Genomic DNA, 21446 nt, shown 5'->3' with positions numbered 1-21446 from the left:
AGCACCATAAATATCTCTCACTCTGATTTTAATGGTTAAGCTTTATTAGGGCTTTGCATCTGTGCAGCTCACAGAAACAGGTCCAAAGAAACCCAGAGGAGCCTAGAAAAGCCCAATCTGAAGGTCTTTTTATTCCATTAGGCATTGGGAGGAGGTGGGGGGGGGGTTCCTTGAAATGAAAAAAAAAAGAAGAGTGAGCGAAGATGAAATTGAAAAAGATAAAGTGAAAATTGACAAATGTGTGCTCAACTGAGAGATGACAGAGCTGCATGCTGAGAGCACATTTTAGTGAACCCAGGTGAAACCTGTCATCTCTGCCTTACATGTACTTGTGAAGGGACAGTGACAAAGGGACGTACATAAAATACACTCTAATCTTTGCAGTTCATTGTCAGGAAGGACGCCCTGGTACTACCTGATAGTCTCAAGGCATGTGGGCACCCTAATCTTTACAGTTACAGTGGCTTTGTGTGACATTAACTGGGATAAGAACCTAAATCCACAACATCTGGGACAGTTTACAACATAACCTCCTCGCCTAATGGTGGTGTCACAGTGTTACTTCTGTTCCACGGATAAGAAAGTGAAATAAAAAACTGCTTATAAAATTCAGCCATTGATCAAAATATAATAGTGCATTTTTTATTCTATATTTGACTTGCAAGAGATGGGATCGGCATTGCTGCAGAGGCTGCCATAACATTCTGTTGGTTTATCTCAATAAGCAATAAGACATTTTAGAGCCATTTCAAGATATTTATATCTATAGAATAATAATTCTCATTCAATGTCACTTAAAGTGAGCGAATGTGAAAGCAATATTTGACCTTTTGGCCATGTAGGGCAGACGAACAACACATATGATATATTATCATCTAAGCAAACAGTTTCTTATGTACACACCCCCAAGACACATAGCAACATTACTGTGTGTGTCCGTCAGATGAGTTTACATCCACTACTCGCTCTCCACTTAGCTTCACTTTGATTTTTACTACCTCCCGGCGGAAATGCCGTATCTGACGACCACTGTTATCTGTTGTTCTGTGCTGGGCAGGCAGTGATATTGCTTATGCCAGCTTTAAAGGTGAAGTCCTTACTGTGTGTGCATCCAGTTTTTTCTTTAATTATACCCATTGTTTTAAGTGGCAACAGCCATTTAATGTTTTTTTTTAAGCAGTTTTCATTCTTGACTTTGTCCTTTTTGTAAAAATGAATTATTTTGGTATCTGCGTCACATCTGCCATGTGTGTGTGTTATTTCCAACCAAGCAGTATGTGGGTGTTATTTCATCCCCAGGGCAGATGATAAGTATCCAACTGCATCAAGGATGTTGGCGTGCCACTCTGTAGGTTGCCTGTTAAAATGGGCTGTGATACAGTGAAACTCTGCAGTATAATAACCTCCAGAATGACAGAAAAAATAGGATGAAAATGATGAATGGCCTCTAAGTCAGGCTTCTGTGAGCATCCCATAGCATTAGTCGAGCAATCTCATAGACTGAAATACTTGCATCACACAGCATTTCATTATAAATACATCACACGAGCAGCAGTGTGTGTGTGTGTTTCTATATGTACACAGCGCTAAATGTGTGCATAGCAGTAACAGACGACCTGGTTTAGTGCTATAGGAGAGCAGTGGATTTCCCAAGCTGGCCATTATCTGGATGCACACGTGGACACAGAGCCGTGTGTGTGCTGCACATGTCTTTGCCATCAGATAGGATGTATGTAGTGTGTGTGTGTGTGTGTGTGTCTGTGTGTAGTAGTAGTAGTGTGCACAAGTGTATTCTTACCTTGTGAAGCGTGTGTCTGCAGTAAGAAGAACATGCCTTCAGATCTATTTTTGTATGTCACTGTGCAGCAACGCCATCACAAAACGAGTGAAGTAAGCAGGTTGCATTGAAAAGTTTACCATAATCTTTCATTTTCACCTCTGATTTCCTGAAACTCTGTGTTGATTTACATCCAGCAATCCTTCTTCTCTTTAAATTTTCATGTCTTAGGCAGAGAAGGAAACTCGATCCAAGAAGCATATATAATGACTGATGTGGCTTGTATCCCATATACAGTAGCCCCACTTTGAGAGATGTATTAGCAGCAGAGCTTACATTCTACATATCTAATTATGATGTATAAAAAGTCATAATCTTCCCACTGGATGACCAAAATTTTTATGGATGCCATTCTTTGGTTTTGTTTAATCTGTCTTTTTTCTCTTCATTCACAAAGATTTGATTTAATTTATGACTAAATGTGATCAAGAAAATCATCACATCTTCATTTTTTTTTAGAATCTGGAATCAGGGCAGGTTTCTTTGGCATCTTCTGTCTTTATTGGGTAATTTGTTAAGTTGTTTATCGCCAATACATATAATAAATAACTGATTTGTGTTTAAAATGCATCTGTTTTAATCCGTTTCACTGTTCTGTTGTCAGTTTGAGAGTTGGATATTTTAGCAGCGAAATCATAGTTGGCTCATGGTTTCCAAGTGACATGATCTGTCAAACATCTTTTTTTTGCCCTGCTTTATTAGCTGAGCTCATCTGGCTAATACGTTATGATGGGAATAAGTAACTTGCCCTGCAGCACTTTACAGCTGCCTTCACTAACATAACAAGAACTTTCCAGTAAAACACAAGAAATAATGAGCCTGAAAAGTTTGAAAGGACTGTTTCTCTGTTGTGAAATTTGTGGCTCGTTAAAATGCCTGAGATTTGTCTCAGGTCACATTTTCTTAACAGCCTTAGCAGAGCTCTGTCTGTACGTCAGTGCTGTTCACAGGAGTCTGACAGTCTGAGACGCGACACTGGTGTTGGTTGTAATGCCTGAATTCACACCTTCTGTCTCCTCCCTGCTGGGAGACTGCCACATGTTTGTGTCTGTTTGTTTGTGAACTCGTAATTCATATGTCCATATGCTGTGTGTACGTGTGTGTATGTGTCATAAATGACAGTTAGGTGGTGCTGTTGCGATGAAGTCCTGATGATGCTGGTGCTTTCATCACTTGTTTTTATAACTTGCTGAAACTTGCTGAAGCTTAGCTGCCTCTGTGCCCTAAACATTTTGCGTCAATATAGATCTGAATTGTAAAGATTGTTCATATTGTTGTTTAATCTTTCCAAAGGTACTCAACTTTTCAAGATTAAAAAAAAAATGTATTGTCTATCACAAAGTGGTAGAACGTTGTTTTAGATCAGAGGCTTTACATAATGTTTAGTACTGTGGCTTAAGCAGCGTTCTGGTTCAGAAAAGCAGTTTCTGATTGCAAAAACTGGCTGTGCCTTGTTCCACATATGACTCACTGATAAAATATCTAATAAAGACACCAGTGCCTGTGCAAGGGTCACAAGTTTAGAGTTAGTTTTCATCCGTGAAATTTGTCAGCACCAGTGAGAGGAAATTATCTCATGGTGTGAACATTTGTAAGAATCGGTGCCAGGACTGTGATACATAATGCTCCCACATGTGTCGGGGCTGAACCTTCACAAGTTCATTTTCTTGTAAAATGTCACACTCCAACAAGTGTGACAATGCAAAGGCTGAGTCTGTCACGTGAGCGGTGAAGCTCTGGCTCTATGATGGAGGAAGAACAACGGCGCGACGGCGCAACCTCGCGTTTCTGGAGGCAGTGTTGGAGCCGTAATGGCGAAGTCCTTAAGAGTGGAGAGGCAGGAGAGAAGTAGAGAAATGATCCTGTGTGACTCCATCTGTCTTGCACTCTCACAGATCACTGTTATTGTTAGCCTTCAATGGGGCCACTAACAAAATGCTCCATTTTGGTGTGAAACCCTCATGTCAGTTTGACAATGCTGCCTCAACTCCAGGGCCACATTGTCTCATCCTGCCCATCACCTGCTTGACTTACTTCACAATTTCAATGACAACATGAATATAAAGGTGTGTTTGTTTGCAAAGAAAATTCTCACCCTTGGTGCCTTTAGCTCTCTGGGCATTTGTCTGTCTCTCTTTCCACCTCAGTACCCTTCTCACAGTTATTAGTCATTCTGGGTAATTGTTGAGCGTGATGAGAACTTGGCAGGTGTGAATCGTGTCTGTCCCAGTACTCCTGCGACGATGAGTCCAATGATCTGTGCTTTCCCCGGCTGCCAGGTTGCTGTGTGTTCCCTGAGACGTTTATAGAGATGTAAAGAGGGAGGAGGGGGATGAAACGACAGTGGGTGAGACCCTTGTAGACCACGCAGTACATTAACATGTTAGAAAATATTGACTTATTGTGCCAGTCCTACTAAAACCAAACTTCCCCACTGGTGCTTGTATACTGGGACAAGGACATTAGTCCAATTAAATGTTGAAGACACAGTGTTTAGATTGCTTTATTATCACAGCAAATCTGTGGCAGAAGGAAGAATAAGCTGATGTTTACCTGTCTTTCGAAAAGCTCTCTGTTAGCATGTACAACCATTTAACAGCCGACATTAATTAACCAATTGGGTTTTATGTTTGGAGGTTTAAATAATGTCCCCCAGCCTTTAAGTTCAAGTCGTGTTGTTGATGAAAAAGCTGCAGAAAGCACAGCCACATGCTTGTCCTACATTTCAACACGATTCCGTGTCTCCTGGGTCAAGAAGCACCACCAGTTCTAGTTCAGGCCAGCTGTGTAAAGACATGAAAATAAATCCACAACACAGAGGGAACACACACACTCTCTCTCTCTCTCTCTCTCTCTCTCTCTCTCTCTCTCGTCTTGTTTGTCTGTATGTGTGTGTGTGAGCTCTCTCCACCTCTGCTGTGTGCTGGGAGACAGGCTGCTCAGACTGGGTGACCCCCAGTGACAACAAGGTCAATGCTGGTTACTGCAGTCTAACATGAGCGTCGAGTTCATGTCTTTTCATGTGTGCACTTGTATTTGTTACCTCTTTTTTTAGGCTTAAACACTAACCCCTGTCAGCACCAGTAGTCCACATAGAGACCCAAAACCTGGTCCTTTTAGGCAGAACCTCATTTCTGAGGAACTGAATTTGAATTATAGTTAGGTTAAGGTTAGGCTGAGGCAATAACTGGTTGAGGTTGAGAAAGGTGAGAAATAGTACTTATGCCGTCCACATGAATGGAAGCCAATGCAGTGTCTTAAGAAGAATAGCTGTGCAAACCTGTTTGTGTGTGTGTGTGTGTGTGTGTGTGTGTGTGTGTGTGTGTGTGTGTGTGCTCCAGCTGAGGTAAGGACTACAGACTCAAAAGGGCATCACACATTGTTTAGTTGTACAGCTGCTACAAGACATGTTTGTTGGTGACCAGCTGCACTCAAAACACAGAGGAGATATTCACTTGTACTGTATATACTGTAACTTGACTTCAGAATTTTCAGAATCTTCACAGTTGTGATTCAAGCTGATTGGACTGGATTTTTCTGTTATTGGTAAACTCGACGTTGAATGCGGTGCTTTTTTTTCTTTTACTTTTTTGCGTGTTATAGATAAAACAGATCAGTGATTTGAGATGATGCTACATTGCTTTCACCCTGCCTGAGGGTAATATATTTAGCTGTGCTGAAATATTGATAAAAACACAGATTACATTTTCAGTCTGTATGTGGAAGTCCAAGACCATTTAGAGTTTTGTATGATACGATCAGGTTGTTTCTTTGCACCCGAGTCCAGAAAATGAACTGAACAAGCAGCACTGGATGATTTGTAGAATGCTTTGTCGTGTCTCATCCCTCCAGCTACATACATACATACCTTATTGCTGGAGTTCGTTGCAGATGAATGAGACCTGGATAGAATACCTTGTAGACATTGGAGCAGATACATTTGCTACCAATGTAATTTTTCATCTTCGATATGATTTAATCTGTGTTTTTATACAGTCATAATTCTTTTAAAATGACAGCATGAGTAATATGTCAAAAGTGTATCAGATAAAGGAAGCAAATCCAATATTTTATTTTTGTCAAGCTGTCATTATATTTTTTTTAGTTGACTCTTAGTTTCACAGCCTCCCTGTGGAGGTGTATCGGGCATGTGCATCTGGGAGGAGACCCAGAGCTAGAGAGATTACGTCTCTCGGCTGGCTTGCCAACGCCTTGGGATCCTTCCAGAGGAGCTGGTGGAAGTGGCTGGGCAGAGAAGTATCTCTCCTGACACTTCAGCCCCTGTGACCCGGTCCAGGACAAGCGGAAAATGACGATGATGATGTTGACTCACTGAATTTCATTTTTACTGCAACCTAGTCTGGCGGTTCCCACTCATCTCCTTTAGAAATTCCCTGTTATTAGTCATACTTTGTCAATAAAGCCGCTGGCTTTATATGGTGCTTTATGGCAGGGCTGGAGTGTCGACTAAGGCTGTAGCTGCTTTCCTCTTTCTCACAGTTTCTGTTTGATATTTGTCTCTAAAAGGTGGCCTGTCACTGTCCACATGCTGGAATCCACATGAGAAAAGACCTCAGCAATATGTTTCATGTTTTAAATTCTGAATTCTAACTTCACGCAGGACTTTTTTCCTGTGATGTCAGGCTTGTGGAGCTGTACACAAAATGGAGATTGCAGGTTCTTCAGGGCTGAAACAAAAACACTGTTCACATAAGAACATGTTTTATAGTGTTGCCCAAGAAAAAGATTGATAATGAAAATAATGCAGTAAAAGTAAAATGTTTGTAATGAACTCACAGGTAGAGACCCAAAAGCAGACAGACCATAAGGTCAAAGTATCACTTCTCTATAATGAAGTAAGATTATTTATTAGTGGTGGTATTGTATCAATAATAAAGTAATAATAATGCCCTGTAAAAAAAGGAAATTTAAATTATATTTGATATCTGAATCAATTTATGTATGTACTTTTGCTCTTTCAGTTCACCTATCTCTCCTTCTATGCTACATTTGGGCGACAGCATTTAGTCCCAGGAGATAAAAAGTGAATCTTCGGAGGCGTCTAAGAAGTGCACGACCACCTGCTGTTGATATTTGATTTTGCAAGGCTTTGCTCTGGTTTGTGGCCTGAAGAGAGACAGCGGAGGTAGTCCGGGGGAATCTGAAATGAGTCAGGCCGATTCATTGTGTTGGGCTGAGAAAAGCTGCAGGGATTTTGTGCTCCTTGAGAGAAATCGCAAACTCTCTGGGGAGCTGGAGCTGGACGCTCGAAACTTTTGGCTGTGAGCAGCATTTTGATGTGCTGTGCTGTTTGGAGGGGAATTAGCCCCGGGCTGTGTTTTGTTATCTTGTGTTATGTGTTTACTATGCAGCACTTACACCACAATTCAGGTGGTCTTTTGTAAATACTACGAGGCTGAACACTATCATTTTGTCAGTGGAATGGAAGATTTATATTTAAATTTTACATTTAATTACTTATCACTTAGGTGATTTAAGTACACACCAGTGTGTACTTAAATTAAAATGCAACTCTGCATGGAACAATGTTTTTCTTTTATTTATTTTCCAAAAAAAAAAACTTCAAGATCAAAATCAAACTTATTAAAAATGACTCTGTTCAACCCATCAGTCCAAAACCCACAGACTCTTAAATACGGTCATTTATGACAGTATCTCCCAAACATTTTGCAGAGGGAACAACCTTTTTATACCTGACAGTTAATCGGACCCAGTTATGACAAGAGCAAATTTATGCAGACTATAACATTTGTACTATTTTACTGCCATTTCTAAAAGGTACAGAAATGTTACAGACTGTTGGTGCCCCCATTTACTGGTTGCAAAAATTGTAGGCTGATATAATTAGCCACGCTCAATAATCTCATATAATGTAATTAAAGATGGCTAATCTGTGCTCTATAGCTGTACATATTTCCTGTTTTATTTCTTGCTTTATTTCTAATTCCTTTTCTTCGTTGTGCTTATCATTTGTCCATCCCCTGTAATTTCCCAGCATTGGATCAATGAAGGAAGTCTAATTCAATCTAATCTAATCTATTCTTAATACTTTATATGAGGCAAGGAAGTAATGTACATTTACACTGTGCATGAGTCAATGTACTTAAAAAAACATCAATTATATCCATCTCTGAATTTGAATTGAACAGGATCTTATTTTTTTCTTATTCCTCTCTTACTTTCACAGTCATTTGAGGGGGTGCCCTTGAAGCCAAATGAAGATATGTGTGTGTGTGTGTGTGTGTGTGTGTGTGTGTGTGTGTGTGTGTGTGTGTGAGAGAGAGTGAGTGAGTGAGTGTGAAGATAAAGATCTACTCTGTTCTCTCCCGACAAATGAAAGCTCAGTCAGCGGCGCCACACCTCAGGCTGCTCTTGCAGCGATGACTCCCCTTTACGCCATTGCTTCATTCATCTACTCTCTTACATGTGATCCGTCCATACGCTCTGACGCTGCAATGCCTGCTGCCACAACAACCCCTAGCCTTCCTCCCCCAGTACGAGTTGGAGAGAAGCATGCTGGGTAATATGACTTAACCTGCAACAATTCTCCTGGGGGATTTTTTTCTGTCCTTGAACCATTTTTTTTTTCTCTCACATCATCACATACCGATTCCCCAGCCAAAGATGGACTGAATTAATCTCAGCCATTCATTATTTGTTTTCTCAATCATGTCAGTGTTTATGTTCAAATCGAAAGACAAATAGAAAAACACCAGCCATAATCAAGGGCACAATTGTTGAATTACCTGTTCAAAAATGCAGTTAGTAACCTAATCCAAGTAAGTACCACACTATTAAAGTAATGTAACTTGGTTAATTTTGGATTACCACAATTCAAATGCAAATAAAGATGAGAGAAAATAAATATCTATAGATCACTTTTAACAACAGAACAATGTGACCTTAGAAAATGTGGGGAAAGTGGGGAAAAAAAAGCTTACTTTTACTCCCCAAGCCTGCACTTAGTCATCAAAAAAAATAGGAATTTGTACATTTCGGAAATAAAATTCATGGCTTATTGTTTCAAGAAATGTATGATTCAATTCTGGTTTAAGGCGGAACAGCAGAGTAACTATGGGTGCTATCGAATCCCAACACTGTACATGTATCGTGATCCAGTGCAATCTTGAAGAGAACATATTGCCCCAGCCTTAAAGTGTATAGGATCCAAAATATGGTACGACTTGATGGTGTGAGTCAATCGGTATCACATGTCCACCGTCTCCATTAAGGCCTCGGCTGTGACAGTGGTCCTAATCTCCTGTTCTGTGCGCCGCTGAGCCCCCGGGTCTCTGATGAGATTCTTAAAATTGAAGTGTAAAATAAACACTTCAAGTTTTTTTAAACCGCTTAAGGTGACCGGGGAGAACACCAGAGTCTGCAAACATTGTTGCTATGGCGTTAGTTCACGGAGAAAAGCAAATCAGCTGAAGAGATGTTGGGGACCTTGTTAGTGTGCAGGTGTTTATATTCCCACCTGTGCTGTTTTGTTTGATTCAGAATTGTTATTGTTCTGAATGGTTTTTTTTATCGGACTATGTTTTCCATATAATCACCTCATTATCTCATGGTCTGGCCTTCGATAACGCCCAAAGGAAAGCGGTCTTAATATTAAGCTGTAAAATGGTACAGCAAGGTAACATGACAGTATAAATACTTTAAACCCCCAGATAGGTTAATAGAGCAGAGATTTACCAACCTGTGCTGAACAGAATATGTGCTCTTATGCAGTTATTAAAAAATAGCGTTCATTTTACAGTCATTATTGTTTCACACAGATATTCACAAACGTGAATCACTGCCTTGGATCTTTGGTTTCTCTATTTCTTCTCAGTTACCTTGCGGATGCAAATTCTGCACATTGTGGCTTTCATGTATGTAGCCGCTCTGAGGCTGTGGATATTTTTGAGCATGAATTAAGAAGCTAGTGTAGAATACCTTTTCAGATTGTGACCCAGTAATAAGAAAAAAGTGGTCTTCAGATGTGCACAAGAGGCGTGATGTAGCCTTTACCTTTGCAACATATATTTTTTAACAGCTGTGACATAAGTTTGCAGCAGCAGGGTGCAACAATGCTGAAATATTAGACCTGAAAAGGTGTAAAAACTCAACCACCAAACAAGTACTATCCCATTTTTTCATAATGTTTATGCCTGCAGAACATATGTTTTGTCCACCACAGTTATTATGTGGGTTAAGTTTCTATATAATGCACTGAAATCATTTAATGATTTGTGTGTATGCTTGTATTTGATACCTCTTTAGGACAATTTACTTTTTGAGTTTAGGGCTAAGATTTAAATTGTTAGGTTCAGATTAGGGATAATCTGAACCTAACAGATTAGGCTGTCTAAATGAATACTAATAAGTCAATGCAGTGTTCTAAGAAGAATAGCTGTGCAAACCTGTGTGCTTGTAGTTGTGTGTGTATATGTTCTATATTTTATTATGTCTCTCCGCCTGCCCAAGGACTTCAAATGGAAATGAGTTTGTGGTACAAAGCACATTTTCTCTTGCTGATATTAATGTGTTTTCTGCAGTGTCCTTGATACAAAACCAATGTGATAAATTAAACTAAACCAGTGCACAACATTAGTGTTCAGTTATCAGTTGAATATCAGCAAAATACGACCGTCTGTAGTCCTCAGTGTTTGCTCCCTGTTGTCGTCTAGTGTTGGTGCATCAGTTTCCGAGTGTAAAAAAAGATGTCTTTTGAACCGTTTTGCCTCTTTAACTATGGAAGCACGAAGCAGGTTTATGATCTTCTACCCAAAGTCCCCAAGCAGAGAACGAGCAAAACAAAGAGTTTTGAGAGATTATACACAAGAACAATCTGTGTTTGCCCCGTCTCCCCTTTTGAAACATCTCTCACACGATTTATGAGTGTAGATCTCTGGCTTTACTCATCTATTACCTCCTACTGCTTTAGTGATTTCCATCGTCTCCACTCCCATCTCCCCACGCGTCGCTTCCTCTCTTTCTCTCTCTCTCTTCTCTGTGCCAGTGGGAATCCCGGGAGTGACGACACAAGCTGATGGCGCAGTAAAGTACTGACTGTGCTGCTGAGGCTTTGATTTTGGATGCTGTAATGCCCTTGATGTGTCAAACAATTAACAAAAAGCTGCAAGGAATGGAAGAGGAGGGGAAGACGGAGGGAGTCAGGGGGTTTGGTCTGGGAAAAAAGAAAAATAGAAGGTGGTCATGTGCAATATTGCGTCATTACTTTTTGCACCCCGTGTGTCGATGTGTTTTCCTTCCACCAAAATATGAACCATGTGTTTTTCAGCCTCTCCCTTCCTCAGCTGCGACCCTCATGTCACACAGCGTCATGAGGACCGAATCCCTGGAGTGGAAATGTCAGCACAACGTTAACAGCTGACCTTTTCCTGTCCTCACATGAGTACATACACCGGGGGGGCAGCACGGAATATGACAAAATGTTAGCAGCAAACATATTTTTCAAAAAAAAAGAGTCAGGTTTTGTTGGAGGGGGCGAACATCAGTTGTGCATAAATATGGTTGAAGACACATTTATGGTATAAATCAGTCCCATGACCCAGGAGTGTTTAGTGACAGAATGTAGAAAGGTGGCTTAACAATTTGATAACATAATAAGATTAGTTTTAGATTTAATCTGTGACATCACACCTAGTAAATTATCTTTTGTAAAAAATATCTTGATTCACCAATGTAAATGTGACTCAAATGTATCTTCCATTTAAAAGAGGAGATACATACGATGGAGTATTAGAGCCATGCGTGGCCTTAATACTCCGTCATAGATACAAGTGTTAAAATAACCCACACTATTGGTGGGACATGGCTCTAATTTACTGCAAAGGAAAGAGGTTATTTTTAAGGATTCCTGTGTACTTCAGTTTAATTGTGATTTATATTTTGATTATAATAATTAAAAAAAAAAAAAAATTGTATCTTATTTAGTGGCCCCAGTGTTTTGTTCAGCTGCTTTAACCAACAATACCATTTACTCTTGGCACCACAGGTACATTATGCTGCAGCTGTGACTTTAATATATGCTTAGTAATACATTCATGACTCATCTGTTTCCCTCAGAAAGACATGTGGTCAAATTATTATGGAATCTTGCCTCCTGCTGGTAATGGAGGACATGACAGTTCAGATGAGTACCATGAGTACCATGTACCAGGCACGCAGGTGTTATTATTATAATAATATTCTACTGTTGCACATTTCCTACATACAGAAGCTGACAAGGTAGCATTGTCTGTGTGCCAACACTCAGCTGACAGAAGTTTGTTTTGCCTGCACCAGTCTTTGTATTAATCTCATCATGCCTGAAAAAGGTGTGTGTGTGCTGGTCTCCCTCTGTTGCTGTTGCTGTTGCTTATCACCTACAAGGTGTCACATAGATGGTCTTCTTCATACCATGAATGGTTAGGAATAGCATGAAGGAGTGGTTATTGTAGTTACTATTGCCTTTCTATCAATCAACAGCCGTCAGGTCGTTATCCTCTGACCTCTGGTGTCAGTAAGGCATTGTCACTCACTGTGTATTGCCTTTTTTTTTTGTACTTCTCTCTGTAGAACCTTGGAGATTCTGAAATGAACCCACCTGGCGCATGCCAAGTTTAAAGTCACTTCAATCGCCTTTCTTCTGCATTCCATTTGAACTTCAGCGGGTCATCTTAACCACGTCTACGTGCCTAAATGCATGTAGTTTCTGCCATGTGATTGGCTTATTTAGATTTTTGCTTTAACACAGCAGATGTTCAAAGTGGCTTTTAAGTGTATCGCACAAGAGACAATGAAAAATAATTTGCTGTTTATTTGTATGTTTGGATTACTTGTGTGTAAAGGGCAGATGTCGACTTCCTCACCTCCTCATAATTGTGTGTGCTTATGTGTGTGTGAGAGTTTGGCCGGGGACAATTATCCCGCAGATAAATTCAGTGATCTAGTAAATGCTGTTCCTTGTTGTCAGAGGGGGAAATGAATGGAGAGAGAAGTGGTACTGTCGGTGATTTACCCGTTTGCTTTAGACCTGAGGAAAGGTCCCGGATTTGTACACATTGTGTGTCAAATAAATCATGTTAAGTCAATACACAGAGACGGAGACACTGAGACGACAGTAATGGAAACAGTGTCACGCTGCTGAGGATATACCCACACCCACAGGGCTACACAGTGGATTCAGTCACAAAGCGATTGAGACATGATTTAACCTCCTCCTTCCACTGTTATGCACATGAGGCCGCAAACATTTGTACTTGCTGCAAAAAGGATTTTCTCCCCTTGAATCATGATATTGCGACGAGCCTGCGAAACCAGGCTTTTGGAAGGACATTTTTCAGTTTCATTTGAAACATGTTAACCTGAGGGTTCAAATTATTTGCTGTTCCTGTTTTATGTGTCTCTGAGCACCAGCTACACAATAGACAAAGCTAAAAAACACTCGTGCATGTCCTTGTATTTATTTTATTGGTTGCAGGAGCAGCAAGATGTAGCAGTTACCTAGAAAAAACAACACTTTATGTTGTAATGCTTGATGGACTGACTGAAATTTGATTTTGGTTTATGGAGTAGAAGAAAATTCCAGTTATTGTTAAGTTGAATTACAATGGTTCAGAATTGTGACACAAATAGCATTGGCACCCAAGCTTCTTCATGATATAATCTAATCATGACAACGTCGGTGGTAAAACCATCATTTTCTTTGGTTACAGCCAAAGGAAAAGAACAATAGAACAAGTCATGGAGCTGTGGGTGGGGCTGAGGGCTGAGCGATATGTGCAACATTTTACCATGATAAATGAATTTGTCAAAAATCTGTTGACATTAATAATTCTAATGATAAAATGTCAAATAATCGATTGAAGTTTGCAGTGAATGTTGGAGAACCCGTTGATTCTCAGTTCTCTAATGCAGAAATATTGTTTGAAACTAAATGATGTGTCTCAAAATGTGTTTGCATAGTGCATAAACATTATACTGTACCTTTGTTATAATGATATTGACATATATATTGTTATTGAATGATTGCCCAGTCATATAGAACATAAAGCACAATAAAGGAGCTTTAACTTTACTTCTGCATTCAACTGTTGAACTTGAATCAGGTCAGCAGTGTGTGTGTGTGTGTCATAAACACACAACCCATCTGTTCTCCTGCAGACCAACCTGCAGTGGAGAGAAAATGAAAGATCAGGGGGTGATGAGAGAACGAGTGAAAGAACAAGACTGTCAGGTCTCATTCTTCGAGCTGCCCTCCTCCCTCTCCCTCTCCCTCACTCTCTCCCACCTCCTTTCCCTCCTTGCGTCCCCTCATCTTCTGGCTCGTGGTTGTCACTCTGCTGCAGCCTGAAAACAGGTGTCTTCCCTCCTGTTAGCAGGGGAGGGATGATGTGGAAGAAAAAGCTGCACATCAGCAGGACTAGAGCGTCGCGCAGGAACAGCAAGGCTCTGTAAGTGCACACAGCCTCATCGGCGCGGGGTGCTGTCGACTGTGTTTTTCATTTTGGACTAAATTGTAGCAAAGTGTTCAGGAGGCAATCAGAGTGCATGCGCTGTCTGTGCAGTGCTGGACGTGAGGTAAGGCAGCCTTGATTTGGTGTTTGTTCCTGGCTGGAAACGACAGAGCTCTTGTGGTTTATGATTTAAATTGCTGAGTTATTGCTCACAGTGCACATTAATACTCCTTTGTGCTGTAGCTGGTTGGTAACAATACAAACCCTGAAAAATACTGAAAAGTTCTTGTCAATTGTCACGAGACACTTATTTCTATGTATCCCTGGTAAATGCACAGTGCTTACTTGCACTTGTAATATACAGAGGTTTTTTTTTCCATACTGAATGTGCAGCTACTATGTTTTTATCTTGGATATTTATCCATTGTCTACCTCTATCCTCCACATGAGGGTTGTGGGGCCGCTGGAGCCAATCTCAGCCAACATAGTGAAAAGGGAAGACTATACACGCTGGCCAGGTTGCCAGTCCATCGCAGGGCAAACACACATTCACTCACATTCACACTACAGTCAATTTAGAGTGTCCAATTAAGCTATGCATGTTTTTTGACTGTGAGAGGAAACCAGAGTAACACATGGGAGGAACATACAAGCTCCATACAGAAAGACCCGAACCGTAATATCAGTAGTCGCTGATATTTCTTCCTCAGTCCGGGTCAGTTCCTGTGTCTTCAGCTGCACAGGCTTGTACATAAGCAAAGTTTCCTGCCATATTTTCACTCTGAAGATATTATAGCTATAAGAGAATCTTAATGCTAAGATGCTTTTAATGAAAGTGGTGTCCAGCCTGCAGACAGAAGGAATCATCCAGCAGTTCACTGTGTTTGCATCAGAAAGTGAAATGTTTTGGTTTTATTCTCTTTTTACTTGATTCTATCAATGATTCCTAACCTATTTCCAACTTTAGTGGGAACAGACCAACCCTCACTCTGCTTTTGATTGGGTTAGAATGTGACAAGAGGTGCAATGATTGTTTATTGTTGGAGAACTACTGAGTTTGATTCTCACCCAACCTTCAAGGGTTAATGTCAATAGCTCCTTCCACGAGCTGTATCAGCTTGAGCCCAGGGAAAAGATGAAAATCGCCATTTTATGATCAGCTCCAGGCCGTAACAGCTCTATTATTCACCATGTGGCGAGAAATCCAGCTATTCTTTTGTAATTACATTGACTAACATCTTTGTGTGTATGCTGCCCAGTTTCCACAGTAATACGTTATGTTAATTAGCAGCTCCTCTCCTACATTTATGTTCTCTTCTCTTCCAGGGCTGAAAAGACAGAAGTATTAAGTGACGACCTGCTGCAGGTACGAATGAATCTTCGTCTAAATTGTATGTTTTCTTCTGCATTGTGTTTTGGGTCACCCACGGGGGGGAAAAAATAATCATCGGTACAAAGTATTCAGTGTGCATAAAATGACTTTTTTAATGGCCTTCAGGCATTTAATGAGCACCGAAATTGAATCTCATTGCGAGACAAAAGATATAATGTCCCCACTGATGGACTCAGGCTGCAGCACTGTGATTGCTCTGAGTAATGATGTTCTCAGTTCAACTGAGTTGGTTTGATTATGAAATAAGACCCATTTGAATAATACAGTTCATAGTCTCTCATAAGCCTGAACAGCTAAGGATACTGATGTTATTTTAGAGACAAACCGCTTTGACAGGCAGCTGCATCCCTCAACTTTTCAATCAAATGTCAACAGAGATGTCCCAAAAAACGTTTGACAGTGATGCAGAAACTGTACTATATGTGTGTGTGTGTGCGTGTGTGTGTGTGTGTGTTCCAGGTGGAAAAACGTCTGGAGCTGGTCAAGCAGGTCTCCCACAGCACACACAAGAAGTTGACCGCTTGTCTGCAGGGCCAGCAGGGTGTGGATGTGGACAAGAAGTCTGTCAGGTCGCCCTCGGTGAGAGCCGGCCAAGAGTCAAGGGGAAAAATACAGTATTTATATTATACAAGGCACACATAAAAAATCTTTTTGCCACAAATACAAAATAAAAACTGCTAAAAACAAAGTTTGAAGACCCATTTTATGCAATGAAAGCACTTAGCCCCATATGGTTTCAATTTTAAATTGTGCTTGGTGCGTATTATTCTGTTGTCTGAAACCTGAACAGTACTAACCATTGTCGCAAGGGCTATCAACACATGACGAGTCATATTAGTGCCTGCAGTGTCTGTCAACACTTGAGTCAGATTTGATGCAAATGTCTGAAAATGTGTGCAGTGTTGGTCACGCCAGCTGAATAATTCGCTGCAATGTTGACCAGATGCCTTCAAAAATGCTCGAAAACTGCAAGTACTGTGCTGTTGGAATATTTCCCCCCCCCCGACAGCAGCGTCACACAAGGCTTCTGCAAAGACAGTGATATGTGTGTATATTAGTTTTTCTGTGTGAGTTCTGTTGTAGTTTTATGTCTTCCATCATCTCTGAGCCTCAGAGCAGAGGGTAACTATGGCAGTTAATGGGAGATTTTGTGTCAGTGAAGCATTAGCCTTATTCATTATGCATCAGAGGCACATAATAACATTTTCTGGATAAGCGCAAGTGTAAAAAAAAAAAAAATGTAAAGTTCTAAAGTTCCTTTTAAAGGATGTGTGGTTCCAATGAAGGTCTTGGTCTTAAATCAAGAGGACCCTGCATGGGTTATACCCCTGGAGCAGTGTATTGATTCCACAGAATAACTCATTTAGGCCAAACTAGGATTAACGGGATTGAAATTGTATGGTCAAGGTCAATAACAATATGGATTGAAAACATCTTAAACGCATCATCTCCACAAGTTATGTAGTATATTATATGTTATATATAACATACTATGTTTCAGCCTCCAAGAGCCCTAAGCCATTTCTATTAGCACTGCTCTGTTCTCCTATAGTAATTCTTGGAAATTAATGAAATATAAAAGTCTGACTTGCTAAATATGATTAGAAATACAGGTTTCTCCCTGATTACAATGAATGCATATGGATTTTTGTCCCCTGTTGTGCCTGTTACAGTTTCCGAGCGATTACGACAGTTGTTTGAATGTCAACTGCCCGGTTGAGTGGACACCGGCGGCTGATTCATCCATGATTTTCTTTGCATTGTATGTCCCTGCAGAAAAAGCTCCCCCTCACAACACTAGCACAATGTATGGTAGACGGCGCGGCGGTGCTTGGAGACGAGTCTCTACTAGGGTGAGAACACACTGAATAATTATTAACCTTACACATCTTGAAGCTGATTTTCCTTCATGTCCATGAATATAATCAGATAAAGAAAAACCTTAAACCTCATCTACTGCTGCAGAATATAGAAAGTGTACTAAAATGAACTGTGACTTCACTGCCTTGACTCCTGAAACTCCTCTGTCATGAAGGAAATCACTTTTCCCTGACAACGGGATGAGATGGAAAATTGTGATGTGTGGAAGTGATGGATTTGTCCTTGGTCAGTGTCATATCCTCTGCCTGTTTGCTTCTTTATTTCATTGCCTTTGTTATTTAACACCTCAAAGAGGAAATAGCAGGAAATAAAAATGCACATGTTGATGTCATGCTGTATTTATGGCTGTGTTTACTGCCACCGCGACACTCAATTACCCTTTATTACGCCGCTCCACTGCATCATTACCTACGGCACATGAATAGGGCCTTTTATCAAACATATTTTTGTTAAAAAGGGGTTTAAATATTTAGCATATATATGAAAAAGAAATGTGGCAGTGACAGCCGCAGAGACAAGCCGGTGATGATGAGTGTTCACTGATATTTCCATGCACCCGTTTGTCTGTTGCAGGAAGATGCTGAAACTCTGCGGCGATACGCAGGAAAGTCTCGCTCAGGAGCTCATCGAGTTCGAGGTCACCATAGAAAGAGATGTCATCGAGCCCCTGTACGATCTGGCAGAGGTATGGAAAACAAGACAGTTGCAGTTAATTTAAAAAAAAATGTAAACCAATGTCAATTCCTGTTATTTGACATATTCAATTATACAAATCAGACTTTATTTTTGGTTTTAATTGGTGTTTCCAGTAGATTAAAAGTAATGTATATGTGCATAAGTAGTTTGTTGTTATGGTTCTTACTTTTGACCTAATTGTACATTTCTTTTTTAAATATTTACATTTTTTTTCAATGTCATGTGACCCTGCTGACTTCTAACTCATGTGAAATAATATTCTTACCATAGACAACCTGGATAAACCTCTTTTTATAACTTTTTTTTTAAAAAAACCTCTATTACATATGAATACTTTTTGGTTTTTGAGAGAGACAGAGGCAGAGGTGAGGTTTGCTTCTACAGGTGCAAAAATCTCTGACAATGCTGAGTCTGTTTCCCATTCCCTGTCACACCAACATACAACAGAACACTGAAATGATAACAATAATAATAATAAAAAACACTCTCTGTGCTCTGTCCACTCAGGTGGAAATCCCAAACATCCAGAAACAAAGGAAACATTTAGCAAAACTGGTCTTGGACATGGACTCTGCACGCACACGGTGAGTCTCAGTGTGTGTGTCTGTGCGTGTGTGCGTGTGTGTGTGTGTGCGAGAGAGACAGACGGGCCTATGATCAAAGACATTTTATCCCCTGTGAATGAACTGCTCCTGCTGCTTCTCACAGAATATTATAGGATTTTATTGTACATAGACCTCATGCTGTGTCTTGTGTGAGAACCTCAGATTTCTCTCCATTATTGATCATTTTGGATTCTATTTAAGAGGATTTATTGTTATTTTCACTACTATTGTGTTATTATTTTATTGAATAATCATTTCAATTTATAAAATGATATCCTTATACATTTAAAGGTACATTTAACTCCCTCCGCTGAATGTTTTTATCCTCACTGGCCTTAACATTTTTGTTGTCATCATTTCTTTGAAGATTTTCAGTCTAATTCTCAGTGACTTGCTGTTATCTGTTGCCATTATGAGCAGTGACATGGAGAAATGTGATTTTCCACACTGCGGTCCAGTCTGCAAGAGAGCTTTTGCCTTTTTTGTGTGTGTGACCCAAATCTGAGACAATTTCTCTCATGCTGTGTGCTGAGCTCCACATATTATCTCCTCTCAGACTGCTCAGACACACAATTCAAACAGAAAGTCTGGGCAGCTAGAGAGAGAAGGAGGGGGAAAGAGGAAAGTCTGAGAGTGAGAATTCGATAAGAGACAGGCTTTAGTTGAATAAATGAAGATATATGAGTAGTGAAGTGTTTTCACTTTGACAGATAATAAAGTAATAGAAAAAGTTTGTTTCTTTTGCCGTTGATCTTTTTGAAAGTTATTGATGATTATTATTTCTCTCAGGAACAAAAGTCTCAAACTGCTGAAGGCAAATAAATAAAAAATGTGCTATGTTTTTCACGCTTCCTTGTTGTTCATCTGTTAATTCTCAAATCTATAGAGAAAGCACTGAAAAAAGAATACTGGAAAAAAACCACAAAAACAATACAATTTCTGTTTCCAGATTTTATCAATCCTCCAAGTCTTCAGGACTGTCCACCAACCTGCAGCCAACAGGAGCCAAGGCCGACCATCTCAGGGAGGAGATGGAGGAGGCAGCAAACCGCATGGAGATCTGTCGAGTCAGTCGTCACTTTTACTCTCATTTGATGAACTGGTGCCATTTTGCCACTGCATCATCTCAGGCCTGGTTCATATTGGATACATGACTTCATTTATTACATACTGCACCGTTAAGTTCTCATCCTTGCATTAGAATATAGTAGGGATGGGACCATACCACTTTTTTTGTGGAAACCGATATGAGTCCGATACAGTCATTTTAGACCATTATGTGAACTATGAAGCTGTTAACAACACATATGTGCTGAGTTTTTAAAGACACAGTTCTCCAACTGTGTCACAAATAGTGTTCTCCCAAAAAGGAGAAATAAACAGATCAAACATGACTCAGCTAAAAATCTTTTGCTGATTTCTATTTACATTTTAACAGTCTGTGCATAGTGATTGTATTTTTATCTGTGCGATGTCCCATCAAGTGATTTTGACCAGTATCAGACAGATATCGATACCCATCCCTAGGATGTAAAGTCAAGTATACTTTTTTGGTGACATGTGGTAATACTTAATACTTAATAACCTATTAAACAGTAAACAGTGAGCTGAATCTTGACTTTACAATAAAACTACAGTATATTGTAAATCACATTCCCCAATGGTTATATCTGTCAGATACATTTATCAAGATAATTTTCCTACATCAATCAGCCTCAGTGTCATCTTTGCATTTCATCAATATAAGTTAACGTTATCTACATTGTTAGTGAAATTGTTAGGTGTCAATAGTCATATTCAGTATTTGCATCCATGTTTCTGTTACTTGTTGATATAGCCACTAAAAACACAATGTCGTAACCACTGGATCCAGCACAACAGCCATTGTTTCAGTAATTAACTACAACTGTGTGTTTTTAGGTCTAAAGTTCCCCATGTATTCTCTTCCCCCACCAGGATCAGTTATCGGCAGACATGTACAGTTTTGTGGCCAAAGAAATTGACTATGCAAGCTATTTCCAGACAGTAAGTACAGCATTGCACGAGGCTGCAGCATTGCAGTGGAAAAACTCAAATGTTCCGCTCTCACTCATTCTCTCTGTGTCCTCATCAAGCTGATAGAAGTCCAGGCGGAGTACCACAGGAAGTCATTAGAGCTGCTTCAGGCTGTTCTGCCCCAGATCAAAGCTCATCAGGGTGAGTTTGTGACCAAACAACGCTCGTGTAACTGATCTCACACTATCTAACAACACCACTTTCGCAGGAAGCCTCAACCGGTTGGGGTAGGAGAGAGGAGAGAAAGGAGGGGAAAATGGAAGGGGGGTTAGTGAAGGAGAGACCAGGGAAATTATCATCGTCCTTAAAGATCCCAAGACCTTTCTGGGATTTCATGATCTTTCTTCTTTGTCCTCTCACTGGGTAAAGAAAGAGAGCACAGGGTTTATTTTCTTTATTTCAGTGCGATTTAAAAAAGGCAATGTATCAACCTTTCATTCATCTCCCTGCTCTCTATCTTTTCCTTTCAAAAACTGTCATGGTGTTGGTCAAATCTCAAATCTTGAAGCTTG

At 40.1% G+C, this 21446-nt stretch overlaps 1 protein-coding gene across 8 annotated transcripts in view; it reads left to right on the top strand.

The window, feature by feature from the left end:
* Window positions 1–21446, top strand: part of LOC131448169 (rho GTPase-activating protein 44-like) — a 61162-nt gene that overhangs the window by 19012 nt on the left and 20704 nt on the right. For 7 of the 8 annotated variants that reach the window (XM_058620336.1, XM_058620331.1, XM_058620335.1 and 4 more), the window contains exons 1-9: window positions 14234–14301; window positions 15631–15670; window positions 16157–16276; window positions 17474–17550; window positions 18152–18263; window positions 18782–18858; window positions 19829–19946; window positions 20836–20904; window positions 20994–21075. In XM_058620336.1, coding sequence (XP_058476319.1) covers window positions 14237–14301; window positions 15631–15670; window positions 16157–16276; window positions 17474–17550; window positions 18152–18263; window positions 18782–18858; window positions 19829–19946; window positions 20836–20904; window positions 20994–21075 — 760 coding nt within the window. In that variant the 5' untranslated portion in view covers window positions 14234–14236. Of the gene's footprint in view, window positions 1–14233; window positions 14302–15630; window positions 15671–16156; window positions 16277–17473; window positions 17551–18151; window positions 18264–18781; window positions 18859–19828; window positions 19947–20835; window positions 20905–20993; window positions 21076–21446 lie in introns of those variants that run through there. The other variant, XM_058620329.1, reaches the window with a different exon arrangement.

Source organism: Solea solea, chromosome 21 (assembly GCF_958295425.1).
Source record: "Solea solea chromosome 21, fSolSol10.1, whole genome shotgun sequence".
In the NCBI taxonomy this organism is placed as follows: Eukaryota; Metazoa; Chordata; class Actinopteri; order Pleuronectiformes; family Soleidae; genus Solea; species Solea solea.
This window is presented reverse-complemented; position numbering and strand designations above follow the sequence as displayed.